This window comes from Gekko japonicus, unplaced genomic scaffold (genome assembly GCF_001447785.1).
Source record: "Gekko japonicus isolate JY-2015 unplaced genomic scaffold, Gekko_japonicus_V1.1 scaffold4184, whole genome shotgun sequence".
Classification (NCBI taxonomy): domain Eukaryota; kingdom Metazoa; phylum Chordata; class Lepidosauria; order Squamata; family Gekkonidae; genus Gekko; species Gekko japonicus.
This window is the reverse complement of record NW_015171626.1, coordinates 871-17,651: the sequence shown is the minus strand read 5'-3', so window position 1 is coordinate 17,651 and position 16,781 is coordinate 871. Positions and strand designations below refer to the sequence as shown.

Below are 16,781 nucleotides of genomic sequence, written 5' to 3'. Positions count from 1 at the left end.
CCCCCCCCCCAATGCTGCCCTCTCCAGAATCCACCCCCCAAAACTCCAGGTATTTCCCTCCTTATAGCTGGCAACCCTACTTTCCCCTCAGTGCCTGATGGTAGGCAACTTAGTTTGGTCCAGTCACCTACTTTGGCCTTTGGGAGAAAAACATATTGGGGCCAACCTGATAGGGTTGCCAACTCCCGATGGGAAATTCCTGGAGATTTGAGGGATGGAGCCTGAAGAGGGTGAGGTTTGAGGAGGGGTGGGACCTCAGACAGGTACAATGCCATAGACTCCACCCTCCAAACCACTCAGTCCTTCATGGGGAACCATTGTTGCCAATCTCCAGGTGAGGGCTGGAGACCACTCAAAATTACAATTGCTCTGCAGAAGGGAGGGCGGAAGTCAGCTGAAGTCAAAGGGGCAGATAATGGTAGGTTGATGGTTAGCTGCGAAGGAGATGGGGTTGCCAACTCCAGGCTGGCAAATTTCTGAGGATTTGAGGGGTGGAGCCTGGAGAGGGTGGGGTTTGCGGAGGGGTGGGACATCAGACAGGTAGAATGCCATAGACTCCACCCTCCAAACCAGCCATTTCGTCCTGGGTAACAATTGTTGCCAATTTCCAGGTGAGGGCTACAGATCACTCAAAATTACAACTGCTCTTCAGGGAGCAGAGATCAGTTCCTCTGGAGAAAACAGTGGACTCTGCCATTATACCCTGCTGAGGTCACCACAGCAAAATGACACTGTTTGCCCAAAGCCAGAGCACTCCCCCAGAGCCTCTTTCTAGATCTCGTTGTATTTATTTCCACAACGGGCTTTACTGCTAGTGGATAATAAAGGGTTTTTCAGTTCATCAAGGGTTTTTTAGGTCCTTCGTGGGGACAGACAGAGAAATAAAGAAGAAAAGGGAGTTGCTTGGTTAAAGAAGTGGGGAATTGTCATATTTGGTGGCGGCATTGTGATCCAAAAATAAAACCCACAAGTAATTTGTCCCACAATAAACACAAAAGTAAGAAAATATTTTATAAAATTGTGGGGAACTTTGTAATAAGTTAAGAGGAGGGATTACCTCAGAATTCCTGTCAGAAATGGCATCCCCAAGCCCTGACCTGGATAGCCGAGGCAAGCCAGGTTTCGGAAGCTAAGCAGGACCGACTCTGTCAGGTACTTGGATGGGAGACCTCCTTGGAATACCAGAGGTGGGAGGACAGGGGCAGGCTTTATTCAGCCGCCTCTCTGAATATCCTCCAGACCACCAGTAGGAGTCAGTCACCAGAGGTCACCATGACCTCCAGGTGCACACACACTCATACATGCATGTGCGCACACACACATGCACGTATTAAAAATATCAAGAAAAGAAAAAAGAAATGGCACCACCACAGAGACCCAGCGAAAGGGGGTGGGGAGTCAGAGAGAAGAGGCTACAGCTGAAGAAAGATCTAGGCAGGAGGTGATAATAAGAATGAAAATCGAATTGGCTAAAATAGAGGCACAGAAAGCAGCTCAGGAACAACAAATACAATCAGCCAGGACTGAGGCAGAAAAGGAGAAAGCTAAGATGGCACACTCCCTCATGGATCACTGCCTTGTCGTGGTGAGGGGGCTTGTGTGGTTCGATGAGGCTGTGGGCTTTGCCGTGGAGGGCCACCCAGTACGGACAGGCCACAGCGGAGAACTCAGACAAAGTGTGATCCACTGGAGAAGGAAATGGCAACCCACTCCAGTATCTTTGCCAAGAAAACCCCATGGACAGTAACAAAAGGCTACAAGATATGACGCCGGAAGATGAGCCCCGCAGGTCGGAAGGTGTCCAATATGTTACTGGGGAAGAGCAGAGGGCAAGTACAAGTAACCCCAGAAAGAGTGAAGCGGCTGGGCCAAAGTTTTGAACGGACGCTCAGCTGTAGATGTGTCTGATGGTGAAAGGGAAGTCCGATGCTGCAAAGAACAATACTGCACAGGAACCTGGAATGTAAGATCTATGAAACAAGGTAAGCTTGAAGGGGATGGCAAAGGATGAGATGGTTAGACAGTGTCATCGATGCAACGAACATGAAATTAAGCAAACTCCGGAGCACAACAGGAGACAGGAGGGCCTGGCATGATGTGGTCCATGGGGTCATGAAGAGTCAGACTCAACTGTACGACTGAACAACAACAAGATGGCACAGCTGGAGAGAAAGAAAAAAGCTGTGACAGAAAATAAAAAAGAAATGTATGCGATAAGGATGAAAGAGATGCCGTTGAGGGCAGAATTAGCACTTCCGCCAAAGAGTGGAGCACAGCCAAAAGATAGCCCTACATACCTACAACATACCCGAAAGATGGTCGTCCAGCCTCCGCTTGAAAGTGTCCAGCAAAGGAGCATCCACCACCTCACGAGGCAGACTGTTCCACTGCTCAATCACTCTCACAGTTAGGAAGTAGCAGACCTTACCAATTGTACTTTTTGTTCCTTTTTTTAAAGTACTAATTTAGTACTAATTGTTCTTCTTCTTTTTTTTTATGTCTTACTCAGAAGAGTAGAGGGCTCACTTTTTACATGACCTGGCATCCACTGCTAAAAGATTTTGTGAGGCAGTGTCCATTCTTGGTCTTTCTTTTTCCAGGATGCTTTGTAAAAACGAAAAGTGCTGTTACTAATTTTTGAAACAAGACTTTTACCAGAGGATCTTATACACTGTGAATATTTGAGAAAGTTGTTTATTATCAAGGTGTTTCGTGAGGCAGATAAAACTTCCAAATATTTGAGAATACAATACCAACATTTTCTAAACAAATAACAAATGGAAAAATTAAGAACCAGAAAGAGTTATACATTTTCTGAACATACAGACAACTTTGTACTTGTACCTGTGAATTTTATTCTGAAGTTTGGATTCTGGTATATTTACTCCTTTCACAAACTATTAAACTAAGCAGCTTATATCCATAGCTACTGACAAGTGAAATGTTCCTTGAGGAACCCGTTCATTGGTTGAAATGCGTAATATAAATAAAAGAACTTCATCTGAATTGTTCTGTTACCTTCATAATATAACGGAAGTTTCTTGGACTTCCTAGGCAGCAGAAACTCTCACGAATGAAAATCATCACCAGTTCCATGTTTGGTTGGTTACTAACAACAGTTGTCAGTATGAATTCAAGGGGAAAAGTCCTTCCTGTGGGTGTGGTACACGAGGATTTGTTGGAAGTTGTATAAGTTTGCAGAGTAAATAAGCAAAGAGCGACACCATGTGTTTGAGCTTTAAAAGATAATTTATCTAGAAAAATAAGGGAGGGGATTACATTTGGAGAAAATACAGTCTAGCACAGTGATGGCGAACCTTTTAGAGACCGAGTGCCCAAACTGCGACCCAAAACCCACTTATTTATCGCAAAGTGCCAACCCGGCAATTCAACCTGAATACTGAGGTTTTACTTTAGAAAAAAACAACTCATACATTAACTTAAGATGATCCAAGCAAAGTAAGGAAAGCAATCCCAAATGCTTTCATTTACTTAAAATTATTTGGCAGAGAATTCGACACTTTAATGATGGTCTGGGCCTGGCTGGGGCGATGGCACGCGTGCCCAGAGAGGGCTCTGAGTGCCACCTCTGGCACCCGTGCCATAGGTTCGCCACCACTGGTCTAGCACCTAGAGCCATTGTGTTGGGGACACTGCGTGGGGACGTGGCTGAAGCCCTGAAAACGGGGGGAACCCCTGCCGGGACCTGGGGACTGGCAACCCTACCAAGATCTTCCCCTGATGTTGCCTCCTGGCTCTGGAAGTTTAGTGCCTCTAATGTGGGAGAGGGAGAAAAAATTCTCTTGGTCAACTCTCTCTACCCCATGCATCATCTTATAAACCTCTATCATATCTCCTCTCAGTTGTCTCTTCTCTAAACTGAAAAGTCCCAGACTCTTCAGTCTTTCCTCATAGGGAAAGTGCTAACCCCTTAACCATCTTGGCCACCCTCCTCTGTACTTTTTCCAGCTTTGCGATGTCTTCTTTGAGATACGGTGACGAAAGCTGTACACAGTATTTCAAATGGGTCCACATTGTAGATTTATAGTAAAGGTCAAGGTTCCCTTGCTCAAAAGCCAGTCGAATCCGACTCTAGGGTTGCGGTGCTCATCTCCGTTTCAAAGCAGAAGAGCCAGCGCTGTCCGAAGATGTTTCCGTGGTCATGTGGCCGGCATGACTAAACACCAAAGCGCACGGAACCTTCCAACCGAAGTGGTACCTATTTATCTAGTTGCAATTTCTTGCTTTCGAACTGCTAGGTTGACAGGAGCTGGGGCCAGAGACGGGAGCTCACTCCGTCATGCGGCACACTCGGGTCTTGAACTGCTGAACTACTGACCTTCCACAGCCTGCAGTTCAGCGTCTTAACCACTTGAGCCACCGCAGCTCCTTGATTTATACAGGAGCATTATATCAGCCATTTTATTTTCAGTCCCATTCCTAATAATCCATAACACAGAATTTGTCTTTTTCACTGCTGCATCACACTGGGTCGGCACTTCCATTGAGCTATCCACTACAACCCCAAGATCTTTTTCCGTCTCGCTCTCAGAACATTCAGACCAAAGCTCCCTCTAGGCTGTGGAATCTTGAGAGCCAAAATTCTACTCTGTGAGCGACTGGCAATTGAAGTTGTGGAGCAAGCGATTTGGCTGTGCCATAAATTAGTTTGCTCTGGAGCCCTCCTTCCTGAGCTAAGGCAACGATGTGTGAGCTGGAGGCTAAATAATTGTGAGCTAGCTCACACTCACTCAGCTTAGAGGGAACACTAAGCCATTAGCCTATACTTGGAAGTTGGATTTTTTTGTCCCAATGTGCATCACCTTATACTTACCAAAACAGAACTTCATTTGCCAGAAAATTTTGGATGGTGGGGCATTGGGAAATACTGTGGGGCAGGGGAGCCAGGGGAAAGGAGGGGGGAGCAGTGAGCCCGCCTGCAGCCGAGGAAGAGGACTCAGCTTGGCAGTGGTGACCCGCTGTCCTGTGACCTGGGCTGGCTCAGCTGGCACAGTGAGGCTGCCACTGCCAAGTTCCTCTTCCTCTGCTGTGGGCAGGCTCGCCGCTTGTGGCTTGAGCGGCATTTAAAAGGGGGAGCCCGAGTCCTCGTCTTCATCTACTGGCTTCCTCATCTACATGAGTCAGGGGAGGGATCTCAAACTCTCTTTGTTTTGCATTTTGCAATTTTATTTCTTTTGTTTGCATTTTAAAAAGCTATTTATTTTTCAGCCCAGAAAACAGAAAATGAGACTGAAGCTTCCCTGACTGTGCCTGGGGTCGTTTTGGAACCCCCACATACAGCTTACATTTTAAAAATATTTTTTGACTTAAAAAATTTTCCCCTGCGGGGGGCAACGCTCATCCATGGGGGCAATGCCCCCCCCCAGCAGCTAAAGGCCCGAATCTGACCTACCAGATGGCAGAGTTGCAATCCTACGTACACTGCATACGATGAGATTTATTTCTTAATAAACACACCGCCTTGAGGTTTAAACCTACACATCCTAATATTTTAAGAATCGGGGGCCTTCCAAAAAAGGGCAGGTAGAGAGGGAAGACCATTAAGTTGGCTTCAAATTAGATGCAGGCCAGCCAGCCAAGCCTCAATCATGGGAATCAAAATGGCAGGCGGGGGGGGGGGGAGCTTGGCTGGAGGAAGATGTGGGAAGGGGAAATCCCATCCGTCTCCCTGCTGAGAGAGCACTCCTTCCCTCCTGACCCCAGGGGGCCCCTTACCGGCTCCTGCGCTCACAGATGCAGAAGAAGCAGGGGCGGATGAAGGCTCACTGGTGCCCTCAGCACTGACCAATCTTGGTGTCCCCCCTCCTTTCCACACTGACCCCGTCCATTTTAGTTGTTGACCTGTCTGACCAGATATACGAAGCAGGTTGCAGCAATACAAAAATGTATTCACGTGAGAACACAATATACGGTACAAACTAAGCTTTTCACCCCTTTCCCCAACTTTGTGGTGCCCCCTTTGGCCCTGGTGCCCTGAGCACGTGCTTAGTCTGCTTCATGGTTCATCCGCCCCTGATGAGAAGACTCCTAGCTGGAGTGGGTGGGGGAGGAGAGGCAGAAGCGGGCGAGGCAAGACGTCAGAGCCGCCAGCTCTCGCTGAGGAAGGAAGGATGCTTTTGCCTGCAGCAGCAGCAGCCTCACCGGCAACCCGGGAAGCCGCTTGGGGGAGCCTCTAGAAATGTCCAGTACGCAAAACACTTTGTATCCTCTCTCTCTCTCTCTCTCTCTTTTTTTGCAGAAATACCAGTCCTTTTACTGTCCTTTCCCCACCCTTTTTTTGCAAAAACAGGCCAGACATCTCCTGTGCCCACTCACACAGCTGCCTTATTATTATTTTATTTATTTATTTTATTTTTGGGATTTATATCCCGCCCTACCCATACGGCCCAGGGCAGCAAACAAGACGCCGGAAATAAAACATAAATCACATTAAAACCTCAATAAATACAGACTAAAAAGGTGCTCTACAGATCATTTTAAAAGTTCATTTTAGAAATTCATTTTAAATTCAAGACGGTCGATGTCCCACACTGGCAGCCGATGATATAAAGAAGCAGGAGCACCGAAGTAATGTTCCCCTTCTGGGCAACATCCACTCCCGCACCAGGCCGGGCAGATGGTAAATCAGGCCACGTTGATGGTATAGTGGCGGCGGCTCCTACTCGAAAGCCTGGCGGAAGAGCTCCGTCTTACAGGCCCTGCAGAACTGTACAAGGTCCCGCAGGGCCCGGGTCTCCGCCGGGAGCTCGTTCCACCAGGTAGGAGCCACCACCGAAAAAGCCCTGGCCTTGGTTTGGGCGAGCTTGATATCCCGGGGGCCTGGGACCTGAAGGAGGTCCAGGCTCCCCGATCGCAGCGCTCTTGGGGGAACATACGGGAGGAGGCGGTCCCTCAGGTAGGCTGGACCCTGGCCATTCAGGGCTTTAAAGGTGAGAACGGATGTGGTCCCTCCTCGAGAGGCCCATCAACAGCCTAGCTGCAGCATTCTGCACTAGCTGCAGCTTCCGGATTTGCAACAAAGGCAGCCCCAAATAGAGAGCGTTACAGTAGTCTAGCCTCGAGGTGACCATCGCGTGGATCACAGTGGCCAGGTCCTCGCGGCTGAGGTAGGGGACCAACTGCTGGGCCAGCCGTAGATGATAAAAGGCTGACCTCACAGTGGCTGCCACCTGGGCCTCCATTGTTAATGAAGAGTCCATTAGCACTCCTAAACTCCTAACCTCCCGCACAGGCACCAAAGGCACCCCGCCGAAGGTCGGGAGAAGGAGCCCCAACTCCCGGCCGGTCCGACACAGGCCCAGGACCTCCGTCTTTGCCGGGTTTAATTTCAACCGACTCAGCCTGAGCCAACCAGCCACGGCTTGTAACGCCTAAGAAAGGTCATAGGGACCAGAGTCTGAACGGCTGTCCAACATCAGATAGAGCAACATCTTCCTTAAGCACATATATAGCCTTCAACATGGTAATGCACGGAGAGGGGGAGTGAAAAAGCTGAGTGGTACGCAGGGGTCATTTCGTAGGAAAAGAGGTGCAGGAGCTCATTAGCGTAACTTATTTGCATATGCCACACCCCCTGACATCACCGGACGTGTGTCAGAAGGCAACACCCACCGCTCAGGTTCCACTGGACTGTTTTGGATGGCTAGCTATTGGGGTGGGGGAGGGGGAGGAACGTGCAGACCTGTCCTCGCAGAGGAGGGAGAGCTTGTACCTGAATAAAACTTGGTCTTAAAGGTGCCACTGGACTGTTTTGGACCGGGGGGCCGGGGGGAGCTCTGCAACTTACCTGGCTGCTTCTTGCTCTGACTGAGGGCTGCTGGGAGCAGGGGGCGGGGCTTGTTGCATGTGCCCGCCCCCTGGGCTCTTTACTGCCGGAGCTCTGCTCCTGTGCGCTCCTGCAGGAAATGACCCCTGGTGGTACGGGTACCTGAGCTCCGCTGGCTAGGAAAGCACTCAGAATGCCCAAAATGCTAGTATGGAGGATAACACCAAGAGGGGGCTGATGGAAGGAACCATAGAGACCATTGTGTTTTTTGCAAGATGGGGACAGGAAGAACAGCAGTAGACGGTGCCTCTTGAGGCAGGAAGAACAGTGAGGGTCTGAGGGAAAATGCCTTGAGGGTGATAGCAGCAAACAAGGAGGTTGGAGGGCCACACAGAAAGAGCTCGGGGGCCGCCGGTTAGGGACCCCTGGATTAGACGGCTGAAAAATCAAAGTATTTTCAATGTGAGCCATAAAGACGTTGGCGACAGAAGGTGCAACAGGGCTGCCCATGGCAAGACCTTGAATCTGAAAATAAAAACTGGTCAAACACTCAATGATTTTAAAATCAATTTTATTTACAAAGCTATATAAAAAATATTCTGACATAAATTTTAGTTACATCCCCCCCCTTATTTCCCTTTCTCAGCCTTTCACAACTTAAAATTCAATTTTAAATCGTCCACGATCCAGACTAAATAATTAGCTCTTTCAAGCCCCACTTGTTTCAGTGAGGGCGCTATTCACATTTTTTAATCAGTCTGTTCATAGAGATGGAATTTAAGGAATACTATGTAAACTATATGTGCTGGCTTATGGAATTTAATGAATACTATGTAAACTATATGCGCTGGCTTATGATTCAACAATTTTTAGTTAATCTTGATTCTTAAAGTGTAGAGCAGGTTCACCCAACGTGAATCCATGTAATGTCCTAAGTTTCCTATATGTTTTTTCTTGCTGGGACAAAAAAGGCTCCGTCTTTGCCAAACTGTCTTTTGTCATATTGGCAAATCATCAGTACTTATATTTTTTCAAAGGTGCATGTGATTATGCACAAACTGATTCAATACAATCAGCCCAGGAGATGCAGAGAGAACTCAAATGGTAAGAAATTACAGAATTAGTATCGTGTGAGTGTGTTAGTGCCTTGCTGGGGGAAGACCATTGATGGGTAACGTTACATTCTTCTCTCTTTAAAAAAATTGACCCCTCTTAGTTCTTTAGGCAGATATTCCTGATCGACAGGCTCCTTGAACATGGGATTATATTTATACCCTTTACCGTACCCAATGTCCTTCATGAGCCTGGTTGGCGCGTTCCTTAAGTGCAACGGAACTGGTGGAAGTGGTCCCTGATGGTTTCTTAGACACGCCTTGACATTGCTGTATGCGCTGTACACCTCTATAGACTTTGGCGCTCTGGCAAAGTAGGTCACGCACTGGGCGAGCAGAACCTGTAAGACACAAAAGAGACCAATCGCAAACGGTCTGGAGGAGACCCTGATGCTGGGAAAGATTGAAGGTCAAAGAAGACGGGGACGGCAAAGGATGAGATGGTTAGACAGTGTCATCGATGCAACTAACATGAAGTTGAGCCAACTTCAGAGGACAGCGGAAGACCGGAAGGCCTGGCGTGATCTGGTCCATGGGGTCGTGAAGAGTCGGACTCGACTGTGCGACTGAACAACAACAACAGCAGGCTGTTGGTCAGGATATAGCTCCACTTCACCCAGGGGACTGAATCTCGGCCTCGCCCCATTTAAGGTTTTTGCTACTTGAAAGTCACTCGATAGCAGCCCAGCTGGCCTTGAGCACCTGCTCCATATTATTCCACAAAGGATACAGAGTCATGTGCTACCGAGTGGTGGCGGCACACAATCGGTATCCTTTGTTTACCATTTCACCCTTACACTGTCAGTGGGCTACTGCGAAAACAGGTGAGTTGATTAGAAGCTTGTTGTCCATTTAAAATGGCAGCAGGTACAAGCTCAGAGCTAAAACATAGCCGCAGAACAGTCATGTGGTGGAGACAGTCCGTGCCATTTCAGACGGCACTTGTGAGAAGGAGAGATGTCCCATCTCTGAATGCTCCCTATGTATATAAAATACAATCCAGCAATCTGAACTGGCACAGCTGCGCTATGTGTGATCACGTGTTTCAGCTTTCAGTCGCTAATACAGAACAGCAACTACATCAGACTTGAACGTGGCCATAGAGTTATTAATAAGGAGGCTGAGATGCCTGTTATCAATCCAATCCTTCACTAGAAGAAGAAGAGAAGAAGAGATTGGATTTCTACCCCACCCTTCACTCGGAGTCTCAGAGCGGCTTACAATCTCCTTTCCCTTCCCCTCCCCACAACAGACACCCTGTGAGGGAGGTGGGGTTGAGAGAGCTCTCTCTCGAGAACTGCTCTTGAGAAAACAGCTCTGAAAGAAATTGAGGAGAAGAAGAGGAGGAGGAGGAGGAGATTGGATTTATACCCCGCCCTTCACAACCCGAAGGAGTCTCAGAGCGGCTTACAATTTCCCTTTCCCGTCCCCACAATAGACACCCTGTGAGGTAGGTGGGGCTGAGAGAGCTCTGAGAGAACTGTCCTTGAGAGAACAGCTCTAACAGAACTATGGCTTGCCCAAGGTCATCCAGCAGCTGCAAGTGGAAGAGTGGGGAATCAAACCTGGTTCTCCCAGATTAGAGTCCATGTACTTAACCACTACACCAAACTGGCTCCTAGTTTTCTGTTGCTTTTAAAGTCCAATTCAAGATAGCAATTTTGACCTTTCGAGCCACAAAGAGATCCTTCAGGATTTCCTGCTGTCGCCACAGCTACATGCTGAGGGCATCTACTCCATGATCCTCTGGGGTCAAAGCTGTGCAGCACAATTACAAGGACAGAGCATTTTTGGGGAGCAGCATCAAAGGCACACCAGCTTCCTCACTTGGGGAGGCCCACTCAGTCTCTGTCTGGTTTTGACCTAAAAGGTAAAGGTTCCCTTGCTTGAAAGCCAGTCGAATCTAGGGTTGTGGTGCTCATCTCCGTTTGAAAGCCGAAGAGCCAGCGCTGTCCGAAGACGTTTCCGTGGTCATGTGGCCGGCATGACTAAACACCGAGGAGCACGGAATGCTGTTACCTTCCCACCGAAGTGGTCCCTATTTATCTACTTGCAATTTCTTGCTTTCGAACTGCTAGGTTGGCAGGAGCTGGAACCAGAGACGGGAGTTCACTCCGTCATGCGGCACACTCGGGTCTCGAACTGCTGAACTACCGACTTTCCACAGCCTGCAGTTCAGCGTCTTAACCACTTGAGCCACCGCAGCTCAAGGTTTTGACCTATAAAGTCTTAAATCAGCCCCACAGCCAGGAAAACTTTCATGTATGTGTGGGTGCCAGGAGTGCTAATTAAAACAAAACTAAAAACAAATTTTAAATTTAATTAAAGTACTGGAGGATGCAGGCATTGCAGGCGGGCAGGGCGGAACGGCACAGGAGGATCTCATAGTGTGGTCATGTGACCCGGGCAGGCAGCTAGCACCATGTGACCCTGCCTGCCTGCTCACCTCCTTCGTCCCCGCATGCCGTCCAAGGCAGGCAGGGCAACAGGTGGTGAGCTCATCCACCCCCACGGTCAAGTACTTCTGGGGGGGGAGGAAGGCAGCCTGGTGCAGGAGCGCTGTACCCCCCCAGGCTCCCTCCCCCCCACCCAAAGGAAAGAAGGAAGGAAATCGCATCTTGGGCGGGAGCCCGAAGGGGCGTGGTTTAAAGAAGTTACTTAACATAAAAATTAAACAAGGGAAGATTAGGGTGGGGGGATAGCAGGTGGGATGGGGGTCCCTCCTGCTGCTCCCCCCGCTGGCTTCGGCCCTGCCCTAAATGGCCTGGAGCAACAGGCTTCTGGTCAGTGTTCCCTCTAAGCTGAGTTAGTGTGAGCTAGCTCACAGTTTTTTAGCCTCCAGCGCACATATTTTTCTCTTAGCTTAGGAAGGAGGGCTCCAGAGCAAACTAATTTATGCAGTAGCAAAACTACATGCTCACAACTTTAATGCCAGTAGCTCACAAAGTTGAATTTTTGCTCACAAGACTCCACAGCTTAGAGGGAACATTGCTTCTGGTACTAGTTCACTTTTGCTTTCTTGCAGCACCATCCAAAGGAGAGTTAAGCCTTTCTAAGTCCATTGATTTCGACAGGCGTAGAAGAGTGTAACTCTGTTCATGATTGCGCAGTTGTTGTCCTCAGCTTGCTCTCTTTTGTAACATATAGGATGCCTTCGTTAACTTCTCCACTGGCCCCTGAAATGTGCTTTAGTTAAGTTGGTTTGGATGATGTTGATTATTATTATTATTATTATTATTATTATTATTATTATTATTATTCCTGACATCACCGGAAGTGTGTCATAAGGCCACACACCCCATCCCCAACGGTCCCGGCCGCCGCCGGCCTTGCAGCTCCACTGCCGAGCCCCATGAGGGGCCCGGCGGTGGACCTGCAAAGCCGGCGGGAGTGCAAGGAAGCCCCACGAAGGCCCTCCCTGGCCCCAGGCAGGCAGGGGTGGGGAGAGGCAGGGAGGAAGCAACTTACCCTCCCTCTTCTCCTGCCTCCTCCTGGCTGAATGAGGGCCAGAAGTGGGGCGGCCGGAAGCAGGGGGCGGGGCTTCGTCATGTGCCCCGCCCCCCGTACCTCACCCGGGGGAACTGCGATCCCCCCCGAAATGAACTCTGGGAATGAATACTCCAAACATACCTTCAGGTGGGTAGATGTATTGGTCTGAAGCGGCAGAACAAAGTTTGAATCCAGTGGCACCTTTAAGACCAACAAGTTTTATTCAGGGTATAAGCTTTCATGTGCATGCGCACTCCGTCAGATGCAACGAAATGGAAATTACCAATCCATACATATAGGTAGAGGGTGAGCAGTAAATTAGCACCCAGCATCATGAAGATGTTTAACAGATTCAAGGATCAAACAGGAACAACAAGCCTTAGTTTATATGGTTACCATTTGTTTGGGTTTAATTCCAGGGGGAAACATAGTTTATTATTATTATTATTATTATTATTATTATTATTATTATTATTATTATTATTATTATTATTATTATTATTATAGATTATTACTTTAAATAGGTTTTCTGTTTTACTGTTGTGAGCTTCTTTGGGTGATCAGGAAACCAAAAGAGTGTGATACCCATTTTTTAAGAATAAAAGAAATATAATTACACCAGATAATAAAACTTCTTACTGTAGGTCAAGAAGAGATTGGGAGGAAGTCAACAGGAAGAACTGACTCCGTAAGGCGCAGTACAAGGAAACAAGACCGACAAGGGAAAAGTAAAATGTAGACAATTACAGAAATGATTCGGTAACTACCTCACATTCTGGCATTCCAATGAAGTGGCAGCCTTGGTAAGTAGCCACCGCTTGCGTTAAGGCCAAAGGATCAGCCAGTCCTACAACAAAAAAGTAAAAGGGTACACTGAAATCAGGAATGAACAGGGGTCGTTTCGTAGAAAAAGAGCTAGGGGAACTCATTAGCATAACTCATTAGGATATGCCACACCCCCTGACATCACCGGAAGTGTGTCATAAGGCCACATCCCCTGACATCACCGGAAGTGTGTCATAAGGCCACACACCCCATCCCCAACGGTCCCGGCCGCCGCCGGCCTTGCAGCTCCACTGCCGAGCCCCATGAGGGGCCCGGCGGTGGACCTGCAAAGCCGGCGGGAGTGCAAGGAAGCCCCACGAAGGCCCTCCCTGGCCCCAGGCAGGCAGGGGTGGGGAGAGGCAGGGAGGAAGCAACTTACCCTCCCTCTTCTCCTGCCTCCTCCTGGCTGAATGAGGGCCAATAGCAAGGGAATGTTAAGATGTTATCAGAAATACATCTTCATGGCACTAGTATATATAAATCTCAGAAACTGTTGATATTGGTTACTTGCATTCTTTGACATGGAATACTAGTTTTCTTGACAAGATCATGAATAAAGGAGTAAAGCTTGATTGTTCCTTGGCACATTAGTAAAAATTAATTTAGTCAAGTTTAACCAATGGATGCTTCAAGATTTTGGTGCTTTTACATCATAGTTCATTTTCACCCAGCATACACAGCTGTACAAAGGTCAGACAGACTTCTGAATTTACTCTGAAGTGCAGATTTCCCCAAATTAGTGAGAGCAATGCACATAGTAACGTTGGTATTTAATTGGGTTGCACACTGCACTTAACATAAAAAGCCTAAAGAAGCTTGATTCAGGTGGGTAGCCATGTTGATCTGAAGCAACAGAACAAAATTCGAGTTCAGTGCCACCTTTGAGACCAATGAAGTTTTATTCAAGGTATAATCTTTCCCAGAATTAAATCCAAACAAATGGTGACCATATAAACTAAGCTTGTTATTCCTCTTTGGTCCTTGTATCTGTTAAAACAACTTTTATGTTGTATGCTAATTTGCTGCTCAATCTCTATCTATATGTATGGACTGGTAACTTCCATTTCAATGTATCTGAAAGAGTGTGCGTGCACACAAAAACTTATACTTTGAATAAAACTCGTCTGTCTTAAAGGTGTCAAGCATACCTCTAAGTGTACCTGTTTCAGATTGCAAACAAAATCTTTTAAACCATTCAAGCACTAAACAAACTGCTTGCAATGGACCTGATAATACTGCTAGTCGACAGTGTTGCACTGAAGTGGGGTGTCCAAAATCTTGCCCGATTACAGAGGCCCACTCAGCTACGGCTAAAGAATGTTGATTATGGCATCATCAAAAGACACCAGTCCATAACTCTGTGTGAAGAGCATGGAATGTCCTTAAGCAGCTGGAGTATATAAAAAGCTAGACAACAGGTTCTGCTCGGAGCAGTAATGCCACTATTGCTATTGCGAGGGTGCCCTGACATGGCACTGTGCTGGCCCGGAAGGCCAATGGCCAGTCTACATAACACAGAAGTACACAGGATCAGGTCGTAAACCACCTTATTCAAGAATGAAAACAGCTTTGCAAGGTAAAAGTTTCATTTCCCTGGTAAATTCTGGTGTCTTGAAGACTGCCAAGTCAACCATCTGAATACCAGTTCCACAAGCGGTTCAACGTTTGAAACCTTTTTAGTTTGTCTAGAAAAAAAACAGAGTGGTGTGTTTAACGTGCAAACCAGGAGAGGACCAAAATAATTTTAAGGGCAGTTTTTTTTGTCGAGCGCAAATAAAATTTCGTGGCTGAATCACAAGTAAGCTCACCCCGTGTTTCTGAGGACCAACTATCCATTCACAGTGACAGCCATTAAAAAGGCAGATAGCTATTGTGGGTTTAGCAAACATGGCCACAAAGCGTCCTCCGTTTAGTCTCACGTTGAAGTGATCCACAGCGGTACTAAATCCAAAACTCAGTGGGCCATTCTGTCATTACTTGAGAGCGATCAATAGACAGTGTGCAAAAGAGAGAAACATCTGAAGGAACAAATGTGTTACCCGCTGAGGAAAAGCTTATCCTAATCGCCACAAGACTCTTTGGTCTTGTTTTAATGTTGAAAACTCTTTAAAAGCAGCATATTTTGTAGCCTTATTTAGATACAGAACAAATCGTAGCACCGATCTCTTGAGTGACTCACCTATATCTTCACTCGCAAACCTCACCAGTCTTCTGGCCACATATAGAGGGTCCTCCCCACCTTCAAGCATTCGGGCAAGCCAGTAAAGAGAAGCGTTTTCATCTGAGCCTCGCATAGATTTATGGAGGGCGGAAATGCAGTTATAATGTTCTTCACCTATTTAGTAACAGAGGAAAAAGAACCAAAATGTGGAATTTTGCTGTCAGAGGATGTAGTGATGGCCACAGGAATAAAGAGCTTTAAAAAGCTTTAGATAGATTCATGGAGAATAGGTCTGTCAATGGTTACTAGCCATGGTGACTGAGGGGAACCCTCCACATTCAGAGGCACTAATCCTCTGAATTTCAGAGCCAGGAGGCAACACCAGGGGAAGGCCTTGGCCTCTATGCTCTGTCGTTGGCCATCTAGAGGAACTCGGCTGTTTCCATTACAAAAAAGAAAGTTTCATTTTATACATAACATTCTTTGGAGTATATATTATACAATTTTCCCCATCCATTTATTTACTTTATTCCACCTTTTCATAAAAACATTATCATCTCTCCCTGCTAGCGTCAAGTTAAGTCTGTCCATTTCTACTACTTCTAGGATTTTTTCAATTATCTCTTCTTTTTTAGGTATTGCATCCATTTTCCATTTTTTTGCTACTAGGATTCTCGCTACCGTGAGAATATAAAGTATAACCTCGCGATCGTCCCTTTTAATTCCTTCTGGTATCATATTTAGGAGAAACACTTCTGGCGTATTCTGGACTTCTATTTCTGTTATCTCTTTTATCAGATTTTTAACATTTTTCCAAAATGTACTTATTTTTTCACACCTCCACCATATATGGTAAAATGTTCCTATATTCTTTTTACATCTCCAGCATGTTCCCGAAATATCTTTATAGCATTTAGCTAATTTGTCTGGTGTCCAGTGCCATCTATAAAATAATATTTTTTTTAAAAAAAAAGGGGGGGGAAAGGAAAAAAGACTCTCCCTGGCCTGATCCAGCAGGGCTCTTTTTGTGTTCTCAAGTATCAGCTGCAGCTCTCTGAATCACCTAATGCAACTATCTAGCAGTGCATCAAACACCAGGAGTACTAAATGTCTATCTCGTGTATGGAATTAATCGCTCTACAGCGTGGTGGTGATCACTCTACATTAAAGACAGCAGGGGTCATTTCGTAGAAAAAGAGGTGCAGGAGCTCATTAGCATAACTCATTAGCATAAATTATTTGCATATGCCACCCCCCCTGACATCACCGGAAGTGTGTCAGAAGGCAACACCCACCACTCAGGCTCCACTGGACTGGTTTGGCTTGCTATTTATTTATTTATTTATTTATACCTTCGATTTCTACCCTGCTCCAACCCCGAAGGGTCTCTAAGCGGCTTACAAGTTCC

General features: G+C 46.9%; 1 protein-coding gene across 1 annotated transcript; it reads right to left on the bottom strand.

Moving 5' to 3' along the window:
• Window positions 1–8,841: 8,841 nt before the first annotated feature.
• Window positions 8,842–15,547, bottom strand: LOC107117791 (ATPase WRNIP1-like; the record flags this gene model as incomplete). The annotated part of the gene is made up of 3 exons (XM_015419956.1): window positions 8,842–9,239; window positions 13,155–13,234; window positions 15,392–15,547. Coding segments are annotated over 3 exons (512 nt in total), but the record flags the coding sequence as incomplete, so codon positions are not given.
• Between the last annotated feature and the right edge of the window lie 1,234 nt (window positions 15,548–16,781).